This window comes from Myodes glareolus, chromosome 11 (genome assembly GCF_982192425.1).
Source record: "Myodes glareolus chromosome 11, mMyoGla1.1, whole genome shotgun sequence".
NCBI lineage: Eukaryota > Metazoa > Chordata > Mammalia > Rodentia > Cricetidae > Myodes > Myodes glareolus.
The window spans coordinates 59,121,132-59,143,353 of NC_142036.1; the positions used below are offsets into that span (position 1 = coordinate 59,121,132).

Sequence of the window (22,222 nt, forward strand, 5' to 3'; positions counted from 1 at the left end):
GATTCCTGAGTTTTAAAATGAGTGGGTCTCTGCAACCATATTTGTTTCTTGTGCCTTTTTTTTGAGCTCTTTGGTTGGTTTGTTTTGTACCCTTCCAATGTGTTAGTTTCTTTTCTGTCTTATTATATTATATTTTATTATTATTCATTAAAAGCCTGTTTGTTTTCTGACACATAAAAAGGAGGTGGACTTGGATAGGAGGGAAAGAGGGAAGGAACTAGGAGGAATAGCAGAAGGTAAAATATAATCAGGATATAATACACGAGAAAAAAATAGCTGCAATCTAAGACAGAAAAAAAGAGTTTGTAAAACAAATAGAGGAAACTAATAACATTGTTGATACACACTAGGTCCTCCATCTAAGTGCTTTCTCATCTCCTAAGGTAATCAAAATTAAATGTGCCCCAGACTCACTAATGCAACTTCAGATATAGGAAACTATAGATGATGGCTTCACTGTCAATTGGGGAGAAAAAGTAATGGTCATTATGAGGTTTCAACATTGCTCTTCCTGAGTGTTTCCACAGCAACAAGATGACCCAGATTTTCCAAAATTATATTACCATAGTAACAGAAAGTTTGCAAGTTGCTGGGTTCTCGCTCTACCTGTGTAGCTTGTTGTCCTTCCAATGAATTTTTTACATTCCTAGAACTCAAGTTTATTTTGAGATTCTAAATTCTTACATAAAGCATCCTTCATCAACTAGCAACTTTCCCAGAAGATACTATAATTCAGAAATTGCATGTCAAAAAAAATACAAGGTCAAAGAAACTTTATTAATCAAATGAGAGACAGTAACACTATACGTATTAAGACAGAAACAAATGATATGAATGTTCTTTCAATACAGCATGAATATTTTAGAGCATCCTCAAATGGTCTGCTTTAAAAGATGTCCAAATGGCCACTTACTATGTTTCTAGTGTAACTGTTTTTAATTTAATATGCTACTTGAATTTAATTATAATAAAACACTATTTACTTACTTACTCAGGGAACAACTTGAGTCTAAAGTGCACATGTATGGGTCAGAGAATAACTTGCAGGAGGTGGTTCTCTTCTCCCACCACTTGGGATCTAGGGATAGAACTCTGATTTTCAGGCTTGGCAGAAAGTACTTTTACATGCTGAGCCATCCACCTGGCCCACAAAGCATTACTCAGAAAATCCTTCAGAAGCCTATATCCTTCTGTTAAATGATTGTTTCACGGAATTAGTGAATCAGCACCATTTTTGAATATTAAGAATATTAATTTACATTTCAAAAGTGAAATTTGTACAACATGGTTTGACTCTTCAAACTTCCAGTTTCTAAAAATTCCCTTAAAAATCATATTAAGCTTCTGTCCTGCCTGTGGGTCATTAAAAATACAGAGAGTCGACTAACACTGTACCCACATCAGTACAGGCAGTCTAGAACTTTCAGCCTGGGCTTTGTCATTCATTGAATCTTTTCATTAACTAGGAGATAACGAGAGGAAAAGGAGATAGCAGAGAAAGAAGAGGAAAGTAAAAAACCAGATAGCTAGACAGGCAGACAGACAGAAAAATAGATAGATAGATAGATAGATAGATAGATAGATAGATAGATAGATAGATAGATAGATAGATAGACAGACAGACAGACAGACAGACAGACAGACAGACAGACAGACATCAAGGTTTGTTTGGGGGTTATGCACATTAAATCTGTTAGGGTGTCAGGGTATTTCCACATCTCAGGTTGTATTTGTTTTTATTTATAAACACATGGTGGTAGGGGAGCAGTCCCACAAAGGGCAGTAGTCCCATGAGTGGCAGCAGTGGGCCACCCAAGGCCTTGGTGGTGGTGGTGATGGGGGCAGCTAAAGGTTACCTTGGTGGATGGGAGACCAGGGCCTGTGAGAGTCAGACAGATACATCATGCAGAGAGAAAGAGAGAGTTTGGGTATAGAGTTTATTTAGTGGGTTATGAAAAAGAAAGGGACGGGATAAGAAGGAAAAGGAGAGAAGGGGGAAGGGGAGAAGTGGGGGAAGAAGGGAAAGGGGTAGTAGTTACCTCTTCAGAAGAAGGACTATAAGAGAGAGAGAGAGAGAGAACAGGTTGGGAGTGGGCAGAGCTTGTCTCTTAAAGGGAAAGGGTACCCAGGTGACACAGAAGGTTAGCAAAATAAAAGCAGATGGAAGTTTTTTTACTGTTTGTTGGAGATCTGGATGCTTGTAGGCCCAAATGAAAACTTTCTGAAGGACTGGGATTTTCTATTTTTAAACAATCAGTTATTTTAAAATTTCTGTGACAACTTCTTGTTTCCAGAGGGGTTTGGGATTTTATAAATTACTGACTCTGATGAGGAAGATGCAAAGCCTTCCATCCTTTTTCCTTCCTTCCCTCCCCCATTTTTTCCTTTTTTCCTTCTTTCCTTCTTTCTATTCTTCCCTCTTTTTTCCTCCTTCCTTCCTTCTTCCCTCCCTCCTTCCTTCTATCCATCTTTCCTTCCTTCCTTCTTTCCTTCCATCTATATTTCCATCCTTCCTTTTATCCTTCTTTCCTTCCCTTCTTCCCGCCCTCTCTCCCTCTCTCCCTCCCTCCCTCCCTCCCTCTCTCCTTCCCTCCCTTCTTCCCTCCCTCCCTCCCTCCCTTCCTCCCTTCTTCCCTCCCTCCCTCCCTCCCTCCATTCTTCCTTCCATTCTTTTGTTGGGGGTTTTGTAGTAATTTTTTGCCTTTGTTTTTATTCTTTGGAGATACAGCCTCTGTGTGTAGTACTGACTGATATGTAGCTTGCAATTCACTTTGTAGATCACCCATTTTCAATGCTGGTTCATATCAATAATTCCTGCTAAATTACATTGAAAATATGATCAATTGAATAAAGATTGATGAAAAATTGTGTACTATATTAGTTCACTTTTGTTTGTCAAGGGAACAACAGCAACAATACAATTTACAAGAAATGATAAGTGTCAAGAAATGATGTACAACTGCCTGGTGATTATTGACCCTTAAGAGCCTTGTCTGAAAAGTCCAAGCATGCAGAATGTGAGAATAATGATACCTGGTTTTCATCCTCTTATACATTCAAAAATATGGGCAACAAATCACTTTCGAATTAAATGCATTCTTTTGGAAGAGTCTTTGCAAATAATGTTTTCTCAGTGACTCTATTCAGGACTCTATCAGGGAAGTGTTACTCCTACAGAGAAGGTATGTGACTGCCCACTGTTCTTTTCCACCCATAAGGCATTCAGAGTATCAGTTTTCCTGAGGAATCGCATGCCATTACGATATTGTGCAGATGATTGAGATTACATGTGAACTGTGCAGGGAAATCATGATGACAGAAAGGAAAGCTATGCCATGTGTAACGCCATCCTGCCAAAGACTTCTCTCTCCTCCTTCTTCAGTTGTTTGTTTTTGAAAAGTATCCATGATTCAACCTACTAATCTTACTTCCAGGAGAAATATTAATTCCCAGCTATTTTGTCCTAGTTCTTTTGTACATAGCTGGAAAAATAAGAAAAATGTTAGATATTATATATTCATTAAAGGCAAGCTCCCTAACCCCTGTGTGAAGTATGTTGAATGCTTTATTTCTATTGTGTTGATTTCTGTAATAGAGAAAGCCAAGCATATTTTCAAAGTTTCTTGTAGGTAGCCATAGCCATCAGCCAGTTACCTACAAAATTGTCAAATTTATTTCTTACCAAAATAGTGATTAATATTTTACCAGAGAAGACTTATAAAATACATTTTCCAATCTAAAGATGAAGCAAAGTTCAAATAGAATTCCTTTCAGTAAGCCATGAATATATTCTCTTCCTTAATTAACTATCACGATCAAAGAAATATACTTTTGTTATCTTTATACGAAATATTTGTGTTTTCCAGACATTGTCTGCCTAGCAGTAATCATAAAATTTATGAATAGTGTGTCTTTATGTGGTCATGAAATCTCTGTTAAACACACACACATGTACCTACCAAAATTCAAAGCTTATTCTGTGTATGTGTGTTTGTACGTTTGGTTTCTGTGAATATTTTAATTAAGTAGTAAAGACCCCATATTGAAGGTGTGGTATATCCAGTATACACAGGTTATATGGAGAGGGATCATTTGGAAGATGGAGAGAGTGAGCAGGCAAAACATCAGATACCTGCATATCTCTTCTTTGATTGTAAGTCAGGGTACCCTATTTATTTCATAGTGTGGCACCTATTTCTCAAAGCATGACAATTTTTTCAGCTATTCCCCTAATTCCTGGTTTGAACAAAGTCCTAAGAGCTGTACTTTTATTTATTGGAAGAAAATAAAAGCATGCTCTTCCTGTTGCTGTTCTATTGCTGTAGAAAATAGGCTTGTCCAATTGTTCAGTGATATGCTTTAGTTCGTGTATCGGATGGCAACGCTCTCGGCCTGTTCTTTTCAGGTACTCTGCTTGAATGCTGCCTTATGTTACTTGGGCATACTATTGACTGGTGATTCAGTGACATGAGTCTCCAATAAAGTCATCAATATAGATTACTGGTAGTCACACAGTGTAATGGGAATATGTTCACTGTCACATTGCCTTCTCTTTTAATGAGACTTGAGATGAGATTAAAAAAAATATGAAGACAAAAAGACATAGAATATTTAACATATAGAGATGTGACAGTTTGCTTGAAATTGCTCCTTAGGTTTCTACTTTGAGCAAAATGCTGCTTTTATTGGGTAGAAGAAGATATTAAATATAGATACAAGTAAATAAAGTATCATAAGCACATACATAATATATAATAAATGTGTATGTTATATACAATACATTTGATACATATATATTCTATATATAATACATATTAATCCAAAGTTGATTTCCAATATATTTATTTGGTTACCATTAAATCTCTACACGTTATTATATATATATATATGTATATGTGTATATATATAGTTTGTCTACATATGTAAATCAATATGTACATGAGTATTCATTTTTTTATACTTCTGTACTAAAAATAATGGCTGGTAAATGTTAACTCTGAAAAGATATTTCAGTAGCTAATTAATCTGATAAGAATGAGAAATGTAGTTTGATAAAAATAACTACCAAATATACTGTAACTAGAATGTGATAGCTTTTATTTTAAAAACACTGGGAAAGGAGATCTTGACAGAATACTGTCTACATGCATTTCTGTTTAGAAAAGAAGTGAATTAAGGAGTGATTTAGTGTTTGATCTTTCATTGAATAAAAGTATTAATATGATTTTATTGTTCTTTACCTTTTCCTTAAGCAACATTCCATTTTGTGAAGCTTATATTTTTCCTCTGTATGAAGACAGAGTATTATTTATTTGAAAACTAAGTACCTTCCTTATCACATAACAGCACAGTCCTAAAACACAGAACAATATATGGAAATATTCTGTCTGAAACCCCGAGATAAGAGCTACTTAAGTGTGAGACTTGAATGGACTCATTTTAACTAGACTTGTGATAACAGAATTAGGCAGCAGTTAGTAGTTTCCTCAAGTCAACATGATGCTTTAGTGACACAGACTACAAGGTCCATAGTTTATAGTTGCTACCTTATCCAGTGAAAAGCACAACTTTGTGACTTTGTAATCCAATCCATTAAAGCGACTCCACCTACATACAAAACTGGGAATCACAGTCTTCTCTTTGGTAGTTTTATTTTTTAATTCCACTTGTAAATGTGTTTTATTTAATTCAGGCTAGGGGCAAAAAATAAAGATGATATCTGTACTCTTACATTTAAAAATGTATGTGTATGTATGTATGTATGTTAATATATATTATTGATGAGTATAAGTACAGTGATACACTGCAGATCTGAGAGTTTGTTCATTTTGCTTGGTTAATGTTTTATGCCCAGATTATGAATGCCCCACTTCATTCTCCCTCAAGCTCAGGCCACCACTATTCCACATTCTGGGAATTTGATTGAATGTGTTAGATACTATTTATAAGGAAAATCATATACTATGTATCTGCTACCTGCTTATTTTTCTTATCAAAATGTTCCATAGTTTCACACATTACATAATTTTTCATTTTGAATGATTTAACTTATCATGTTTTAGAGATTAACTCCTAATAACATATGGAATATAACTATTTTCTTTCTTTTTGTGATTGCATTTTTCTCTCTGGTGATTTTTCTCTTTGCTGTACAGAAATATTTCAGTTTGATTCGATCTGTGATGTTTACTTTTCTTTTCTTTTTGTAAAGCAATAAGTGTCCATATGTAAAGCTTTTTGGACATCACCTCAGCTATAGTAACAACTCTCATCAGCTTTATCTATTGACACTCTCCAGGAGGACAGAATTTCTGTTTGATTTGTTATGACATTTTTCAAAGCCCAGGCCAAATCCAGGTACACAATTGATTCTTAGTGAATCTATATCAGCTTGGCATTTTTTTTCTTAAAATCATTTATAAATAAAGAACTCCATTAAATTTAAAAGTCTCTCATCAACAGAAGAGTTAAGAGAAGCCTCTAAGGTGGAGAGAAGCCTTAGTGTAGTACTTATTCAGCAAGGAATTAATATCTAGAACACACAGGAAGAATAGTAAGAGCAAAGGAGGTCTAGAACTTGATCAAAGTGTGCTTAATGCCTAGATAGGGGAATCGTAAGCAAGTCTCTGACTTTGCCCAATTAATAATCACTAAGACAAAATATGTATGTGCACATTTCTCACTGAATCTCCTTATTCTGTTGCTATCACTGGCAAGGTCACTTAGACTCCTCGAGTGACTTTTAATAGTTGCTATATTGTGAGCCCATTTATGTATTTGAGTACTGTAAGAATAATTATGTCCTAAGATGCAGCTTTGTGCCCCAAGCTTTCCTTATCAAGGCAGAATATGCTCCAGGGGGGCCTCCTTAGAAACTAACTAATTTACTCCTTGATTAGAGAAAAACCCAGAGCTCTGGAGAATTATGAACAAACCACAATCAACATTCTATGAATTGAAGTTATGCAATTATACAGGATTCAAAATATAACACTGAAATAAATTAGTCGCAGGTTAGGTAATCAACGCTAAAACATCTTTATCAAACAAATATTTTAAATAATATGAGAGCTGTTTTTGATACTCTCACAAGTAAAAAATATAATATCTAGCTGTAAGATCAACACCAGGTAGTCCTCAATTGTTCTGTCCTCTCACTGAGGTTGTTCACATAGAAGAGTTTTAATATCAGTATTCTTTCCTGATACTGACTTAAATCTTGCTATCTCATTGTAATTACCTACATACTAGTTCTCCAAAAAAATTATGATCCCTTTATTTGATTTCTGAGACATTACTTAGCTTGTTTTATTTATGAACAGTAATCTTCAGTAATATAACTGAAAAATTACAGATAAGATGTATTCATTTGTTGATCAAAATGTAACAAATTATGTAGAAGTAATTCTTTGCCATCACTTTTAGTAATAAAATATATGTGATTTATTTCAAGAACTGGTGAGCTTTTATAGTTGCTGTGTGTGTTTTGATTGTTTTGTTTTGTTTGCTATTTTGTAAATAGCCCATGTAACCTGCTGGTTGATTTGTTTGTAGACAAAACTTGGTTTCAAAATGGTAATCCCCCTCCTGTGTTAGCCTCAGCAAGTGTTATGAATACCAGTGTTTGCTTCCACACCTGGCTCAGGTCTCTCATCTTTTTCATTCGTGAGAACATCATTAACCACCTAATTTTTGTTATATCCTCTATCAGGAGCTTGTGATACAAAAATAAATAAATAACAAACAAACATATACTGCTCTTGTCACCTTGATGTCCTGTTCCTAACGATGTCACAGTGGTAGACTACTACAATTATTCTTGCTCCTGAAAAGGAGGAACTGAACCAGTCACCTGGGTAAAAGCTGCAGATCATGATGAAGACTAGACATTGATATTTAAGAATAATAAATTAGTTAATGGCTTGATTACTAAATGGGTAAGCAGTGAAAGCAAACTCCGGGCAACAGAACCAGTGAGTTCCTGCTCTGCTTGTGATAAATGAACTCTGACGATATAGCCTTACTCTGCTAGTTCCAGTATCTCCTGTGTACAACAAATTGTTTTCATGCATCACTGATGTCTTAGCTGGAAATATTTAACTTGAGAATTCTTTCAGTGAGTGATAGCTAACATATGTATTTTGATTCTCTTTTGAACTTGAATGAGACCAGGTCTATCAAGAGCTTACCTCCTGAAAAGGATAGGAAGGGACTGTGAACCAACAGAGCCAGCTATATGCAATACTGAAATTTGTCTTCATAATGCCTTTTCATATTTATAGAGACCTCTCAGGGCAATAGATGTTTATAATGGCATAGATAATTGATTGTGGTCATTTTTACTTCAGTGAGTGTATTCAGGGAATGAGGAAATGATATAACAATATAAGGTCACATGAGACACAGGGAGTTGTCTCCAAAGACCTCATTATTCTGAGTGTTGAGAAACTTTGGGTTGTTTTATTCATTGCCACATTACAGAACCTGATAATGTCCTATAAATGCCCTCTAAATATGTACTCAGTTAAATGAATAGGTCGGGTGTTTCACTGGAAAGAAGCAAGACATTTGAAGGCATACAATTGCTGATGATGACAGTAATACCAGCAAAAGTTACAATTAAACCACCCTCCGAATTAAAAATGAAATCTAGGGGCTCCATTACTTGAGATTTGTGTTGTTATAAAATCGATCACTCTCTGAATTCTTTAATGCAATTTTCCATGATGAAAAATGGATTGTTTTCTTGATCATCTCCAGAAACCTCTGTCTTATGAATATGATGATAACGAAAACATGTGTTGGTTTCAATATCTCTAGCAAAGGTTCACGCCTGCATTAAGTACTATTTACAGGTGCTAGTTCGAATACTGTGATATCCTTGAACATCACTTCACATACACTACCTCAGTATGATATCCTCCTTTTCCGTCCTGACCATCAGCCCACAAGTGGATGATAATATTGAAGTGATAAGCTCATGTAAATGGGCAAGATCTCTTAAAGTTTTCAACTTCAAATAGATGCTCCCCTCTTTATTTTGTGAAGTGTTCATTTCTCCAAACATGGCATGAAATACACATGGAGAATGAAATCTGTATGAAGTGACTGAAAAGACAGACATGTTCTTTTTCTCTACCACATAGGTCTTCTTTTAAGAAACCCATGGTTTCCAGGCATGTCTCTCCACATACAAACTCATCTCAGATGGCCACATCTTCTGTATTTCCCCACAACTTTAAAAACATCAGGTTCCAGAACAAAAAGGGGAAGTTAACAGATTACATTTCTTAGTGTTTGCTACCTCGTCATGTTTTTTCATTCACTTCATGTGACATCTACCTCATAATTAATAGCATATCTGACATCTATGTTCTTGTTCTTTATTTGTTCTTTACACATAATCTTCATGTAGCTAGTGATTGCTTTTGTGTGTACATGAAAGAGTGACCATGGACAGCAAGTGTACTGATGCCTTCTGGTCTTTGACTCTCCTGTGGTTTGCTCTACTTTAGGTAGACAGATTTCTTTTTAAAAAATTTGATAATTATTTTAAATATTAGCCTAATAATTACCTGTATTTGTAAACTGAAATATACTCATATCCAACCATCTTTATTTTTTCTTTGCAAGACGGAAGTATTTTTTAATTCTTTTCCCACTTGAATAAAATGTAGACAAATGTTCCCACTGTTAAGTCTGTTACATGTCCCCATACTAGAAAACACATGGCAGTGCTTGACGCATTAAATTCAAGTAATACTTATTTTGATAATAAGTATGTAATGAATAATTGTTTTACAAAAGTCTTCATAGCACATGCATTTGTGTCCACAGTCTCTCCAGTCTAGTATGTCTCACTATTGCACACAAATCCTGAGTGTCTTCTAAGTTTTGCTTACTTGGTAAGAATTAAGCTTTGGATTGAATTGACTGAGATAAAGCTACTAAGTATATTTAATATTAAGTAGATTAAATACAGATTTATCTTAAGACCTTAAAGCTCTCATTTTTAAACCTATGCTAAACCCTGAAACATAATCACAGAGACATAGCTGGCCCTTGTCTTTAACAAGTTCATACTATTGTTTATAATTTACTTCTATATGCCCCAAGTATCCTTTATGAGACTACTTCCTGGAAGTATGCACATACCTGTTGTTCTTTTTCATCTTCCACTTCTTCAGAAGACTCAACATATATCCATTTGCTCCATCATTCGTGCCTCTCTGTATCCTTATGTGTGTTTTTGCACTTGACCATCAAGAATGTCATCATGTCCTTCTTGACCAACTTGTCTTTCTATCTGAATGGCTTTCCTAACCTTTCTATCAATCCCCCGGAAGTTTAGAGCATAATTGAAAGCATCATGTCAGAGTTACGGTGTGAATTTGCAGTGCCTACTTTTAATTCCCCCATTGCAGCTTTGACATCTTAGCTATCGAGAATGATTTTCAGCATTCCAGATTGAAGTCCGCATAAACTACTGAACAAGTGAGATCAAATAGCAGGAGAAGATGTATGTAACAGCTACAAACTTGAGTGACTTGGTCAAGAAACTAAAGCAATGTGTTTTCAATAATCAAAAGATATAGTAGCAATATTTTAATTTTGTGGTAAACAGACTCAGAATGCCCAGAAACATTGATTATTCATGAACAGAAATTTAATCTCTTCCTACCTCTTCTAAGTATGTCTTCCCTTCTGAAAAGGAAGTATTGGTGAAACCATTCCATAAACAATATGGCTGCATTTTTCTTTCTGAGGATAGGAAAGATAATTTGGTTTTGTTCATACACCTTTCAGTGTTGCCATATAGCAACACTCTTTCATAATTTAAAAAGTTGCTGCAATTCGAAAATCATTTGTTCCTTCATGTCTTCTACCCACATATAATGCCTCATGCATCCTAACAGTGTACTTATCCTGCACATTGGCTATAGAGTTCACAGTGTGATATGTAACTAGCAGATGACTCTGTCCCCCTCCTCACAATGATTAAATAGGATTGTATTTTCACTGTGGCATTAGATAAATTGCTTTCACTTTCTTTATTTGATCTTTGTCTTTTTCCCTAAAGGATGCACTCACTGGCTTCTTCTTGTCAAATCTGAACTGTAGGCATCATGACTTTTGTTTTGTTGCCATTATTAAGGAAAATAAAGGTTCTCTGGGAACAGATACAGTGATGCTGGGACAGTAGACAATTAAGCCAGAGGACTACTAAGTGACGAAGTGGCCAGAAGCATTTGGAACGTGGATGTGCTAGACAATGCAATGATTAGTGATCAATGGGACAGAATAAGATGCTATAAATTCATGCTAATTAAAATTATATAATTTAAATCTAATGAACAATTTATTTATGGAATTTTTCATTTGATATTTTTTAAATGTTGATAACCTAAAACCTCTAAAAGCAAAACAACCAGATTTCTTATTTGTAACACAATCCTAATTGATCTTATTAAATAAAAATCTGTAGTCAAATATTAAGGATTTGAAAGCTGAAAGATCAGAGGAGATCAGCCAGTCACTGGCGTTCTTACCTCCCTGAATGCTCAGACCCAATAGACAAGATCCTGTCTTTATGAATTCTCTAAGGCTAATTAGTTTGTCTAGCTTCGCACTCTGATCTTCAGGTAAGCTTTATGTGTTAAAGCAGAAACAAAATATCACCGCGCTAATTTACGTGCTAGTTAGCTTTTCCTCTTAACCTCATACAGCCTTTTATTACTTGGAAAGGGAGTTTCCAGAGGAGTCATTTACATCAGATAGGCCTGTAGGATTGTCTGTGGGGATTACCTGGCTTGCTAGCTGGTATAGCAGCCTATTCTGAATCACAACAGTCCCTTGGCAGGAGGTCCTGCACAATAGGAAAGGGGTAGCCAAGAACAAGAAAGCAAGGATCCATGCAAATATTCTTTCTTTGCTTTATGATCCTTTCTTAACTTCTCCACAGACCAGAACCTAAAATTGTAAGACTAATAGTTCCTTTTTTGTTTGAATATTTTTTGGGGATTCTCATGTTTATCACAGCAACAGAAATAAAACTGAAATAACTGGCCTTCTGTAGAAAATCTTTCTCTGGATACTGGGATATCATGAACCTGGCAAATTAAAGTCCAGTGATTCATAGATGCTGAAAAACCCTCCCAGGTACCATGATCATTAAGAGAGTTCTGAGGGGCAAACTCTTGATTGTGCAGGAAAGAGCCGGGTTTTCCACTCCAAAGCCTGATTATCACAGCATCTTTCCTGACATTTCTCCATTTCTAGTCTCCTCATCTTTGTCAACGCTCCTTGCAATTTTCACTCAAGAATGACTTCCAGGACCCACTTTCAAGGATTTAAATTAGGAAGATATTAACAGGGATAACATTTCTATCAAGGAATTCTTACTTGTTCTTTTTTCCTTCCTTGTCAGTTTTCTTATGAATCAATCCACTTAATTCTTGAATTACTTGCATCCAAGGAAACACATTTTGCTCTTGAAATATGTGATAGATGCATGTAATAAGTAACAGCTTGTGGTCTTCAAATTATAGCCCAGGGAGCAAACTAGGCTCTAGTTTTAGAATTAAATATCTCAGGTCCATGGAAGTGCAAAGTCTATGAGAATGTAGATATGAGTAACACTGTGTTCTAGTTTCAGATTTAAAAAGAATGCTTATGCTCATGCTTTCCTCCAACGATGGGTTGCAAAACAAACAGTACACCCAAGAAGGTACTCAATCTACTTTAATCCAATTAAAACGAAATGGTTAAGATTTTATTCAAAATCTTTGTTTAATCTCAACAGACAATTTCAGTAGCAACAGAATTGCTAAAATTGAAGTGGATATGAATCTCATATAATTCCAGATTTAAAATATTTTTTCTAACTCTCAATTGTTTTTTTTTAATTCAACTGTGTATAGTGCCATGATTTTAGAATTTTATTGCAACCAATTTACCATAGCCTGTAGAGTATCCCTAAGACATTTTTATTATTTTGTCTTTTTGTATGATTGGGGATTGAACTCAGTCCTCAAAACTTCTAGGCAAGTGCTTTTGCACTAAGCCACACTTTCAGTCCTTCCGGAAAATTGTGATAGATTTATTTACCTGAGAGTGTTTTCCATTTTATTGCCTTGGAGACTTCAGTTCTACCTGGTATCTCTATTTCTTTCACTCTTGAGAACTTTAGTTCTTTCCCAGGGCCATGAGGATACTGTGTCCTTCACTTTCAGCCAGCCACACCCATACTGTCAAATGTGAGAAAGGATACAGAGTACCACATGCTCTGTAATATCCAATATTAGGAGATGGCCATATGACAGACAACAGGCCTGTCATCCTACCATGGATCTCTTAAGTATCTCCTGATCATCTCGGGGAAAAGAATTGCTTTTCTTTACAAAGAAAAAAGTACTGAAAAGGATATGGGAAGAATTTATTTCCCCAGACATGCTATAATGAAGTTTGACTAAAGTGCTGGTTGGCCACGGTGGTGTGCCAATCTGTAACCCTAGATCTTGGGAGGTGGAAGCAGAAGGGTCAAGAGTTTAGAGATAGTCCTGAGCAACATAACAAGTTACTGAATCAGAAAACAGGCTTCAGGTTTATAAGACACTGCATTGAACAAAACAGTCTAGAATTTTGGAAAACAGAAATGCAGCTTTTGTTACCTCAACTCTCTTCTCATTCCCTCTCTTACCTTTCCTCTCTTACTCCTCTTTCTTTCTTAGCTTTATCTCCTCCCATCTCTTCCAGAATTAAAATCTCTGCTACATATCCATCTATGTGTCTATCACCTATTATCTGTCTGTCAGACTTTTTTCATCAGACTTTCATCATTTTAACTCCTGAAGTTAACACCCTAAGGAAGGGATGGTTTATCTTAACTCACAGTTTCCAAAGCTTCAATCCATCATGGTAGGGAGTGCCTAGCAGAGCAGAGCATCTCATATCAAGACCAGGTGGAAGAGAAAGGGAAAGGAAAATATGGGTATGATATATGACAAGATAAAGGCAGAGACAAACTTCAAGACAGCCCCCACTCCAGTTGCAACTTCCCAGTTACCAGCTTCTTCAGTTCCGAAGCAGCTCCTGATGTCTCCAAAGTCACTACATCTAGCAGTGTCAGATGAAGACCAAGGTTGCCATATGATGAAGTGAGAAACATTTCACATTAACCATATTATCTTTCCCTCTTCTCTTCCTATTTATCTTTCTCATACTGCTCCTTTTTTCTTCTTTTCCCTTTCCTCCCTTCTTCTAATTGTCATATATCATCTATCTATAATCTATCCTGTATCTACCTATCACCTATGATTCATCTATGGGTCTTTATATTATTCATCAATTTCTGTAACATTCATATTCTAGTTATCATCAATCACTTGTCCATCATCCATTATCATCTGTCACCTATCTATCTATCTATCTATCATCTATCTATCTATCTATCTATCTATCTATCTATTATTTATCTGTGTATCATTCATACTATCCCCATCACAGAGCACATAATGTATGCTACAATACTGTTATATTTAGCCTAAAAGAGGGGTCCAGTCTCCATAACTGTGATAACTACCTTTCATCATTAAGTTCTGGCACATTATCAGTCTGACATCTTGACTGGCACCATAGTTAAATGTAAACACTGAGTACAGAAAGACTCAGTGATGATGTGACTGCAATTATTTTCATGTGCTTAGATTAGAGCACTCTTTTGACAATTTATAAAGCATGGTTTAAATTTCTTTGCTGCAGACAGTGAAGTTTGGGCTTTGAAACAAATCCTAGTTAGGATCTGCAATGTGAATTGTCAGCATAGGAGGTTGGGGACTCCAGCAAGTACCCCAGAAGCTCCAAGGATCCGAAGGCCTTAACAGGAGCTACAAAGAAAGATGTTATGGAGTCGTTTAAGCCATGTTTATAAGGAATAGAAGATTTTGCCCTCAGATCACCAGGGAAAACAAGGAAGAGTGGATAGAAAAATATAAGAGAATAAGATGAGCCTTTATGTTGTAAGAAATAGCACGCTCCTGTCCTTGAAGTTGGCAATCTGATGTAGAGGATGTTTCCCTCTGTCTTTAATGTGCTGAGGGTCAGTATTCCCTTAGACACAGAATATGTTTCTTTCAGAAACAAGGCTATCTGCAGCATGTGTTAATATAACTGTTTAACTTTATTTGTAGGATTTCCTTTTTTTGTGTGTCTCACATTGATGGTTCTTTATTTGAAGAATAGTAATAATACATATTATTTGGGTATAGATTTAACTCTACACATTTTATAATGTGTGGTTATATTAATTTATAATTTTTACATATATTTACTAAATCATATATTAAATGTACATTAAATCAAGGTAATATATATTTCTTCTCAAACATTTATTGTACTTTTGTGCTGAGAAGTGTCAGGTTTCTCTATCTAGGTCCTCTAAACACATATAGCAAATACTATAGATCTGTTATACAGCTGTCATTCCACTGTGCAGCAAGACCCTAGAATTTAGTCCTCGTCTGATCATGTTTGGGAACATACTATACTCAACTCTCTTCCATCTGCTTCACTTTTTCTAGACTTTAAAGACTGGTTGACTTTTTATTCTAGTAAATCAATTCATTACTTTCCCATCAGTAAAAACATACCTTATGCCTTTCTGTGTCAAGTTTCTTTCCTTTACAATAACTTCCACCTCCCACTTCTGTTAGCATCTCAAAGAATAACTCCATGTTGTCTTATTTGGTTTTTCTCTTGGTCTACTTCCAACGTTGTGCTTATTAATTGCTTTAAAATGAGGCAAAGTAATCTGTCTCACATACTAAGAAGAAGAAATGAAATATATGCCCCTAGCTTACAAATGGGTGCATAGTTTATTTTGTTTGTTAGTTTATTAGTTTTGAAATAAGGTTTCTTGTAGCCCAGGATAGCCTCCAACTCTCTATTTATCTAAAAATGACCTCAAACTCCTGGTTATCCTACATCTACCACTGACATTCTAGAATTACAAGTCTCTTTCTCCATGCGTAACTATAGATGTGTGTTTTAGTGGTTACTTCATCAATACAGGAGGTAGCTTATGCCTCACATTCTGCTTGCTTGGTTCATGATATAGTTCAGTGGGCTTTATCTGTCTTCATTTCCTGAATACTCTTATAAACTAGGAGAGAAATCTCATGATGCATGATCTGTGGGGAACAGCACATGTTTGCAAGACAAGCATTAATTATCTCTGTGCTTTTAACAGTCAAATGACAGCAAATTTTGAAATACAGTGAGTTTAATTCTCTAATAACAGTATTGCAAAATGAGATTGATAAAGGCTCATGTTTCTCAAATTGGATGACTTTTAATAAGTTTTATGTGTTATGGTACAGAACCTTTAAGAACTGCAACAGATCTTAAAATACTCCTCTCACCTGTAATCAAAGCAATCCTTGCTTATAAACATTTTGTCTCTTAGTTGCCACACTATATGTCAGGTTACAACTAAACCTACAAGGTGAACGTAGAATGAATGACACTATAAAACACCTCTCAGTGAATCGTGTGCAGTAGGTATTAAAGTAAGGACTTCATATTTATACTCTCAGTCAAAACATTGTTTTGTCCTCTGCTTTACCAATGTCAGTAAAGAGGCACTCGGAAGTGAAAGAACTTGCCCAAGTTCACGGTCAGGTCTTTGAGTAACTATCATGCCATACTCCAGAAAAATCAACGGTAGGACTGAATTATGGTTAAAAAGTTTCATTTGTAACTTGGGAAATATATGCAATGTGTGGAGAGCTAATGAAGTTGAGACTGAATGTGTACTGCTGAGATAAAAAAAGCCATGATAATGACCCCAGTGACAGAACCATTGGGTGGAAAATCCTTCCCCAGGCCTGGCTCAGCAGAATCACAAAGCCTTTCCCTGGTCGAAGTATGGATATTGATCAAGAACTTTTGACTTTTAGCTGAAACCATTGTATGCAGAACCTATCAGTCACAACTTTCTCTTCCTGGATGGCAGGCTGGCCTTCTCTTCTTTCATGCTATGTGTAATAAACATGCTGGGTTTCCTGGCTGTCATCAGTGCATCTCCATCAGAGCACAGTCCATTCAGTCCAACTCTTCTGTGTGTTTGTCTCCAGGTTCCTTATTCCCCATTGCTCTAGTTAGAGCTATCTTTATAGTCATGCAGGCCTCTGCCACAAAAGTCAGATGAAAGCATGAAGTAATGAAACATTAGAGCTAGAGGCACAGTTCAGCAAGGAAAAGCTCTTGCCACCCACCTGACCACCTGAGTTCAATCCTCAGGTACCACGTGGTGAAAGAAGAGAACCCCCTCAAGTTATCCTTTGGGCTTTTTATTGGTGCCTTTGTCCACACACACACGCTACACTGACCTACAAAATACAGATGTACACACACACACACACACACACACACACACACACCATTACATACTGCATGTGACTTTTGAAACTGAAGTCAGCTCCTGTAATCCCAGACCTCAGGAGCAAAAGCCTCCAAAAATGCTAAGTTTAATGGCCATTTCGTTGCACAGTGAGATAATTAATTCCTGGATTAAACAGTCAGGTCCTGTCTAACTGAAATAAATTATGAGAGGCAGAACCTTCTTTAGAATGTTTGTATATAATTCCTAATTAACAAATGACCCATTCTATCTAAATTCTTTAAAGTTTGATTTTAAAAAATTGAGTTTCCTATATTAAATGATTTCTATGCTATGGCAAGCTATCCCTCACTTTAACATGATTCTATTTATGCTCTAAAATCACATACAATTCTTAAAAAAGACCTTATAATTGTAAAAGATAGTTAACTAAATGTTACATGCTAATGCACATATGTCAAAAGTACCACCCTATAATTTTGAGATTTATTTAACAAATACATTTGAATATAATATTAAGTCTACAGAACTGTTCACCATCATATAAGCCTTTTATATAGACAAATAATTTTTATTTAATGTAAATTCAGTGTTTCTGTGGTCCTAATATACCTTAGTAAACTTTGACTTGGTTACTTTTAGCTTAACTTAAATTCATGTATAACACATTAAACATTGTCAGTATTATATGTTAGGATTTATATAATAATTTTATCATAACTACAACATTCTAGGTTTGTGCTATTTACTCCAATAAATATTCATTTTGTCTCTTGACAGTAATACATTAATAATTAAGCACAATGCATATTTTAGAAAATTTAATTAGTGACATCTTCCATTTATTAGTTTAATATTTAATAATTCTTTGATACACTTTGTTTTCTCCCCAACTGTGGTGAGTTTTGCATATCACCTTTACTATGTGTATTTCCTAGCATCTTTTTAATAATAAATCTTTATACTTTAATGTCAGAACATCAGAGGAGCTGATGTTGTGACATTTTGAAAATTCCCATGCTATTTTAATGATGTTAGAAGAAGCAGGAGGGAACAAGGATGTTCGGAAATGCCATATAGACTCCCTGTTTCTCTCATGAATATTTATATGGAATTATTGCCCTATTCTTGCTTTCTTTTTCTTTTCTTTTGTTTCTTTTTGTTGTTGTTTTGTTTTGTTTGTTGGTTTGACTCAGGATTTCTTTGTAGCTTTGGACCCTGTCCTTAAACTAGCTCTTGTAGACCAGGCTGGCCTCGAACTCACAGAGATCTGCCTGCCTCTGCCTCCTGAGTGCTGGGACTAAAGATGTGTGCCACCACTGCTCAGCTTGTTTTTTTTTTAAGTAAAATTTATTTTATTAAACACACAAGTTAACAAGTTATGATTCTAAACTGCATGTCTAAACTAAGCTTAATAATTTTTTAAATAAAGCAATAACATTGAACAATTTAAGTCTCTCTCTCTATCTAAATATATATGTATAGATTACATATAATATAGGTTTCATTTTGTCATAAAATATTTCTGAACATATGAAATTGAACATCAATAAAATATATGTCCCTACTTCTATTATGAAAGTGTTGTGTATACTTATTCTTTGCTGTAAGTAGAATATACCACGTATGAATGTCATATTTTATGTTCTATATATAGCTTCTAATTTCAGTGTTTCCTGAAAAGGTGATTGTTTTTAATTTAGTGAGTGTTTATCTTTCTACTTTTAACCTGAGGAGTTCAGAAGACTTATTTTTTACTGTGAGAATTTTATCGTTTAACCATAATAGAAGTGGTAGGCTCGGGATTTCTGCTGGGAAATTTGTGGCTGTTTCTTTCTGAATGTTAAACCTGTGCTTGTGAGAACTCGCTACCTAAGCCATCCTGACTCAGGTACCGCCTTAGGCACTTATTTTGACTCCATATGAACACAGCCTTGAATTGGCACCTGAAGAAGTGCAGTCAGGGCTTGCTGTGGGTAGAGATTGTGAGGAATTATGCTCTCTGTTGCTTGCTTAAATTTAGGTTGAAAAATCAATCATCCCATTCCTGAATAATCCAAAAATGAAAGTCTCAGCCATCTCCGCCAAGAAAACACAAGGACTGAACAACTACAAATGATAGAGAGAAAAGGTGGCTTATCACTGAGGAGAAATGGATGCTGCTCTTGGCGACTCCATCACTTTTATTTTCCTGTGACAGAAAACAATAATTCTGGGAAATGAATATTTGCATATTCTTGTGTGACCTTTCCTAGGGTGGCCTGGACATTAGAGCATTGACAGCAGCTCCTAGAAGTTATTCAAGTCTAGCTAAGAAATCAGGAATTTTTTGGAGTGCCTCTTGGGGTCACAGGTGGTGTGAAAACAGCTGCACTCCTGCGAGCCACACCCAGAGCTGGGGACCACTAGCAAAGACTGACTTCCTGGAACTGTCTGCACAGATTCCAGGCAGTGACACTGAAGAGAGTGTCCTCTCCTACCAGAGACTGGGGAGGAACCTTGTGAAGCTTTGGGAGAAGCTCCAAAATTCTTATGAGTTTCATGAGTTTTCTGAACCTGATGGGTTTGATTAATATCCTGAGTCTGGAGAAATTTCATGAGGGAAAGTTTCACTTCTGAGGGAGGAGCTTCAAAAGATCACATCAAGTGTCAAACATTTAATGATGTTCTGGACATTTATGCTGCTTAAGTGAGGTACAGAAGTGTTAAACCCGGCTCAAGTTTGAGTAGTACCTTGTCTTTATAATAATAAAAAAAAGGAACAAAGTTTAATTTTAACTGCTCAAACATTTAAGTATATATAAGTCCTGTTGTTGATTTCCAGTTGCAGCATCCCTCACTAAATGTATGCATGTCTTCTGTTTGTGTCTTTTAGCATCCCCGTCAATTAAGCTGTTGGTGGATGATCCTATAGTCGTAAATCCTGGAGAGGCCATAACATTAGTGTGTGTTACGACAGGAGGAGAGCCCACGCCCTCTCTCACTTGGGTCAGGTCCTTCGGGACTCTACCTGACAAGATTGTTTTGAATGGAGGGACGCTTACCATACCTGCCATCACCTCAGATGATGCTGGTACTTATAGCTGCATTGCCAATAATAATGTGGGAAATCCTGCAAAAAAATCCACCAACATCATTGTGAGAGGTAAGTTGGTCTGAAGAGAAAATAAATATCACCATGTTTAATTTAAAAGTATTTTCTCGGATATTGACGTTGTCTGCCAGTTATTGAGAAAATGTTTGCAAAAATCGGATAATATGTAACCATATCTAGAATCTGAAAAATCTTAAATCCTAATGATACTTTATTTGCATGAAAGAAATTTACAAAATATTTACAATGATGCATTGACATGTACTTATATAAGTAAAACATAATTAATAAAGTGTTATGTAAAATATACAAAGAGCATATGTCAGTTTAGACATTTAATAATTTTGTAAACTTCATGATTTATCAATATTTATAGAACCTCAAAGATTCTTCTTACATATACTGAATATAAAATAAATATAAACTACAGTGATACTTGCATGATGTGGTTTGGAAAGTATATATAAAAATATCAAGTTCTTTTCCATTGAGGTCATTAGGAAATATATAAAGACATTCATACTCACTTGAGTAAGGTTTCAAAAGACCTTATTGAAACAAAGACTTGAAAAAGTCAGAAAAAAAGCTTATTTGAGGGACTAGAGCAAAATATGTATGAACTCCTAAATTGGCAGCAATAGGGAGATTGCTGTAATGGCTACCAGCTAATATGTTGATGGTGTATATAGCCCCACTATTAGAAGAGATAAAGGAGTTAAGAAGAACTTCAAAGAGAAGTTATGTTCTTTGTGTCGTAGTCACTTAACACAGTACTGGATAGGGATGGAGATGAACAATGAGATGTCACAGGAGCAAGGAGAGACCCTTTGCACACAACAGATTATTATGTGATTGAAGCCTAATTAGCTCCATTGTCATGAACATGTGGCACTTTTACGGATTATTGTAGTGATCTTAGTGACCCCAGCTCATTGTGTCAATGTACAAAATGTTAGAAAGACACTCCTGGACAAAATTATACTTTTAAGAAAATGTAAATTACTATAGTGTAAACCAAAACACTGTGGTTTTGGGCCTCAGCTGTAGAATTGTTAGCCATGGTATAGTGAGTAACTGTGAGGTGTTAAACCCATCGCTTCCTGCCTCATAATAAAATGAAATAGTACCGAGAAAACGACCATAATGCCTCTTCTTGGGATTAAAATGGCTAGACCCAATAATCCCGAGCTGATTATTAGTACTGCCAAAGTGAGATTCTTTTTTAATTTAAATAACATCTTTCCCATTTATTTTACATACCACGCAGTTTCCCCACCCACCACCCACCTATCCGCCTGTCCTCTCCTTTTTTTCCTCTAGGGTTTGTTATATTGAGCTGCCAGAATCTATCATCCATCAAACACCAACTGTTTAAAAATGAAAGAAATGGGAGCGGAGGGGGGCGGAGTATGCCGTCAACAGTATTTATTTTCTGTCTGTTTGTTTGTGTTTGTTTTTAAAATGCCTATATTGTCAAGGAGATGTAAAATAGTCTGTCAAATCATGCTGTCAGATTGACATGAAAGCATTGTAACACTTAGCCTGAAGTGTCACAGATCCAATAGTGAATACCTTATTATATTGTTTTATCAAAGAAGCAAGTTCACTTGAGAAAAAGTGATGAGTTCAATCTAGTTTACAGAGTACAGTCATTTATAACACTGAATCCACGGGCGGACAAAACGTCATTGTTTTTCAGGCATCCTCCAGGAAAGAGAAAATGTGCAGCA

At 35.7% G+C, this 22,222-nt stretch overlaps 1 protein-coding gene across 2 annotated transcripts in view; it reads left to right on the forward strand.

Annotated features, from left to right (window-relative positions):
- Positions 1-22,222, forward strand: part of Mdga2 (MAM domain containing glycosylphosphatidylinositol anchor 2) — a 762,902-nt gene that overhangs the window by 499,100 nt on the left and 241,580 nt on the right. For both annotated transcript variants that reach the window (XR_015004446.2, XM_048415642.3), the window contains exon 6: positions 20,274-20,543. Coding sequence is in view for 1 of the 2 variants with exons in the window: in XM_048415642.3 (XP_048271599.1) it covers positions 20,274-20,543 (270 nt within the window). In the remaining variant the exon portion in view is untranslated. The remainder of the gene's footprint in view (positions 1-20,273; positions 20,544-22,222) is intronic.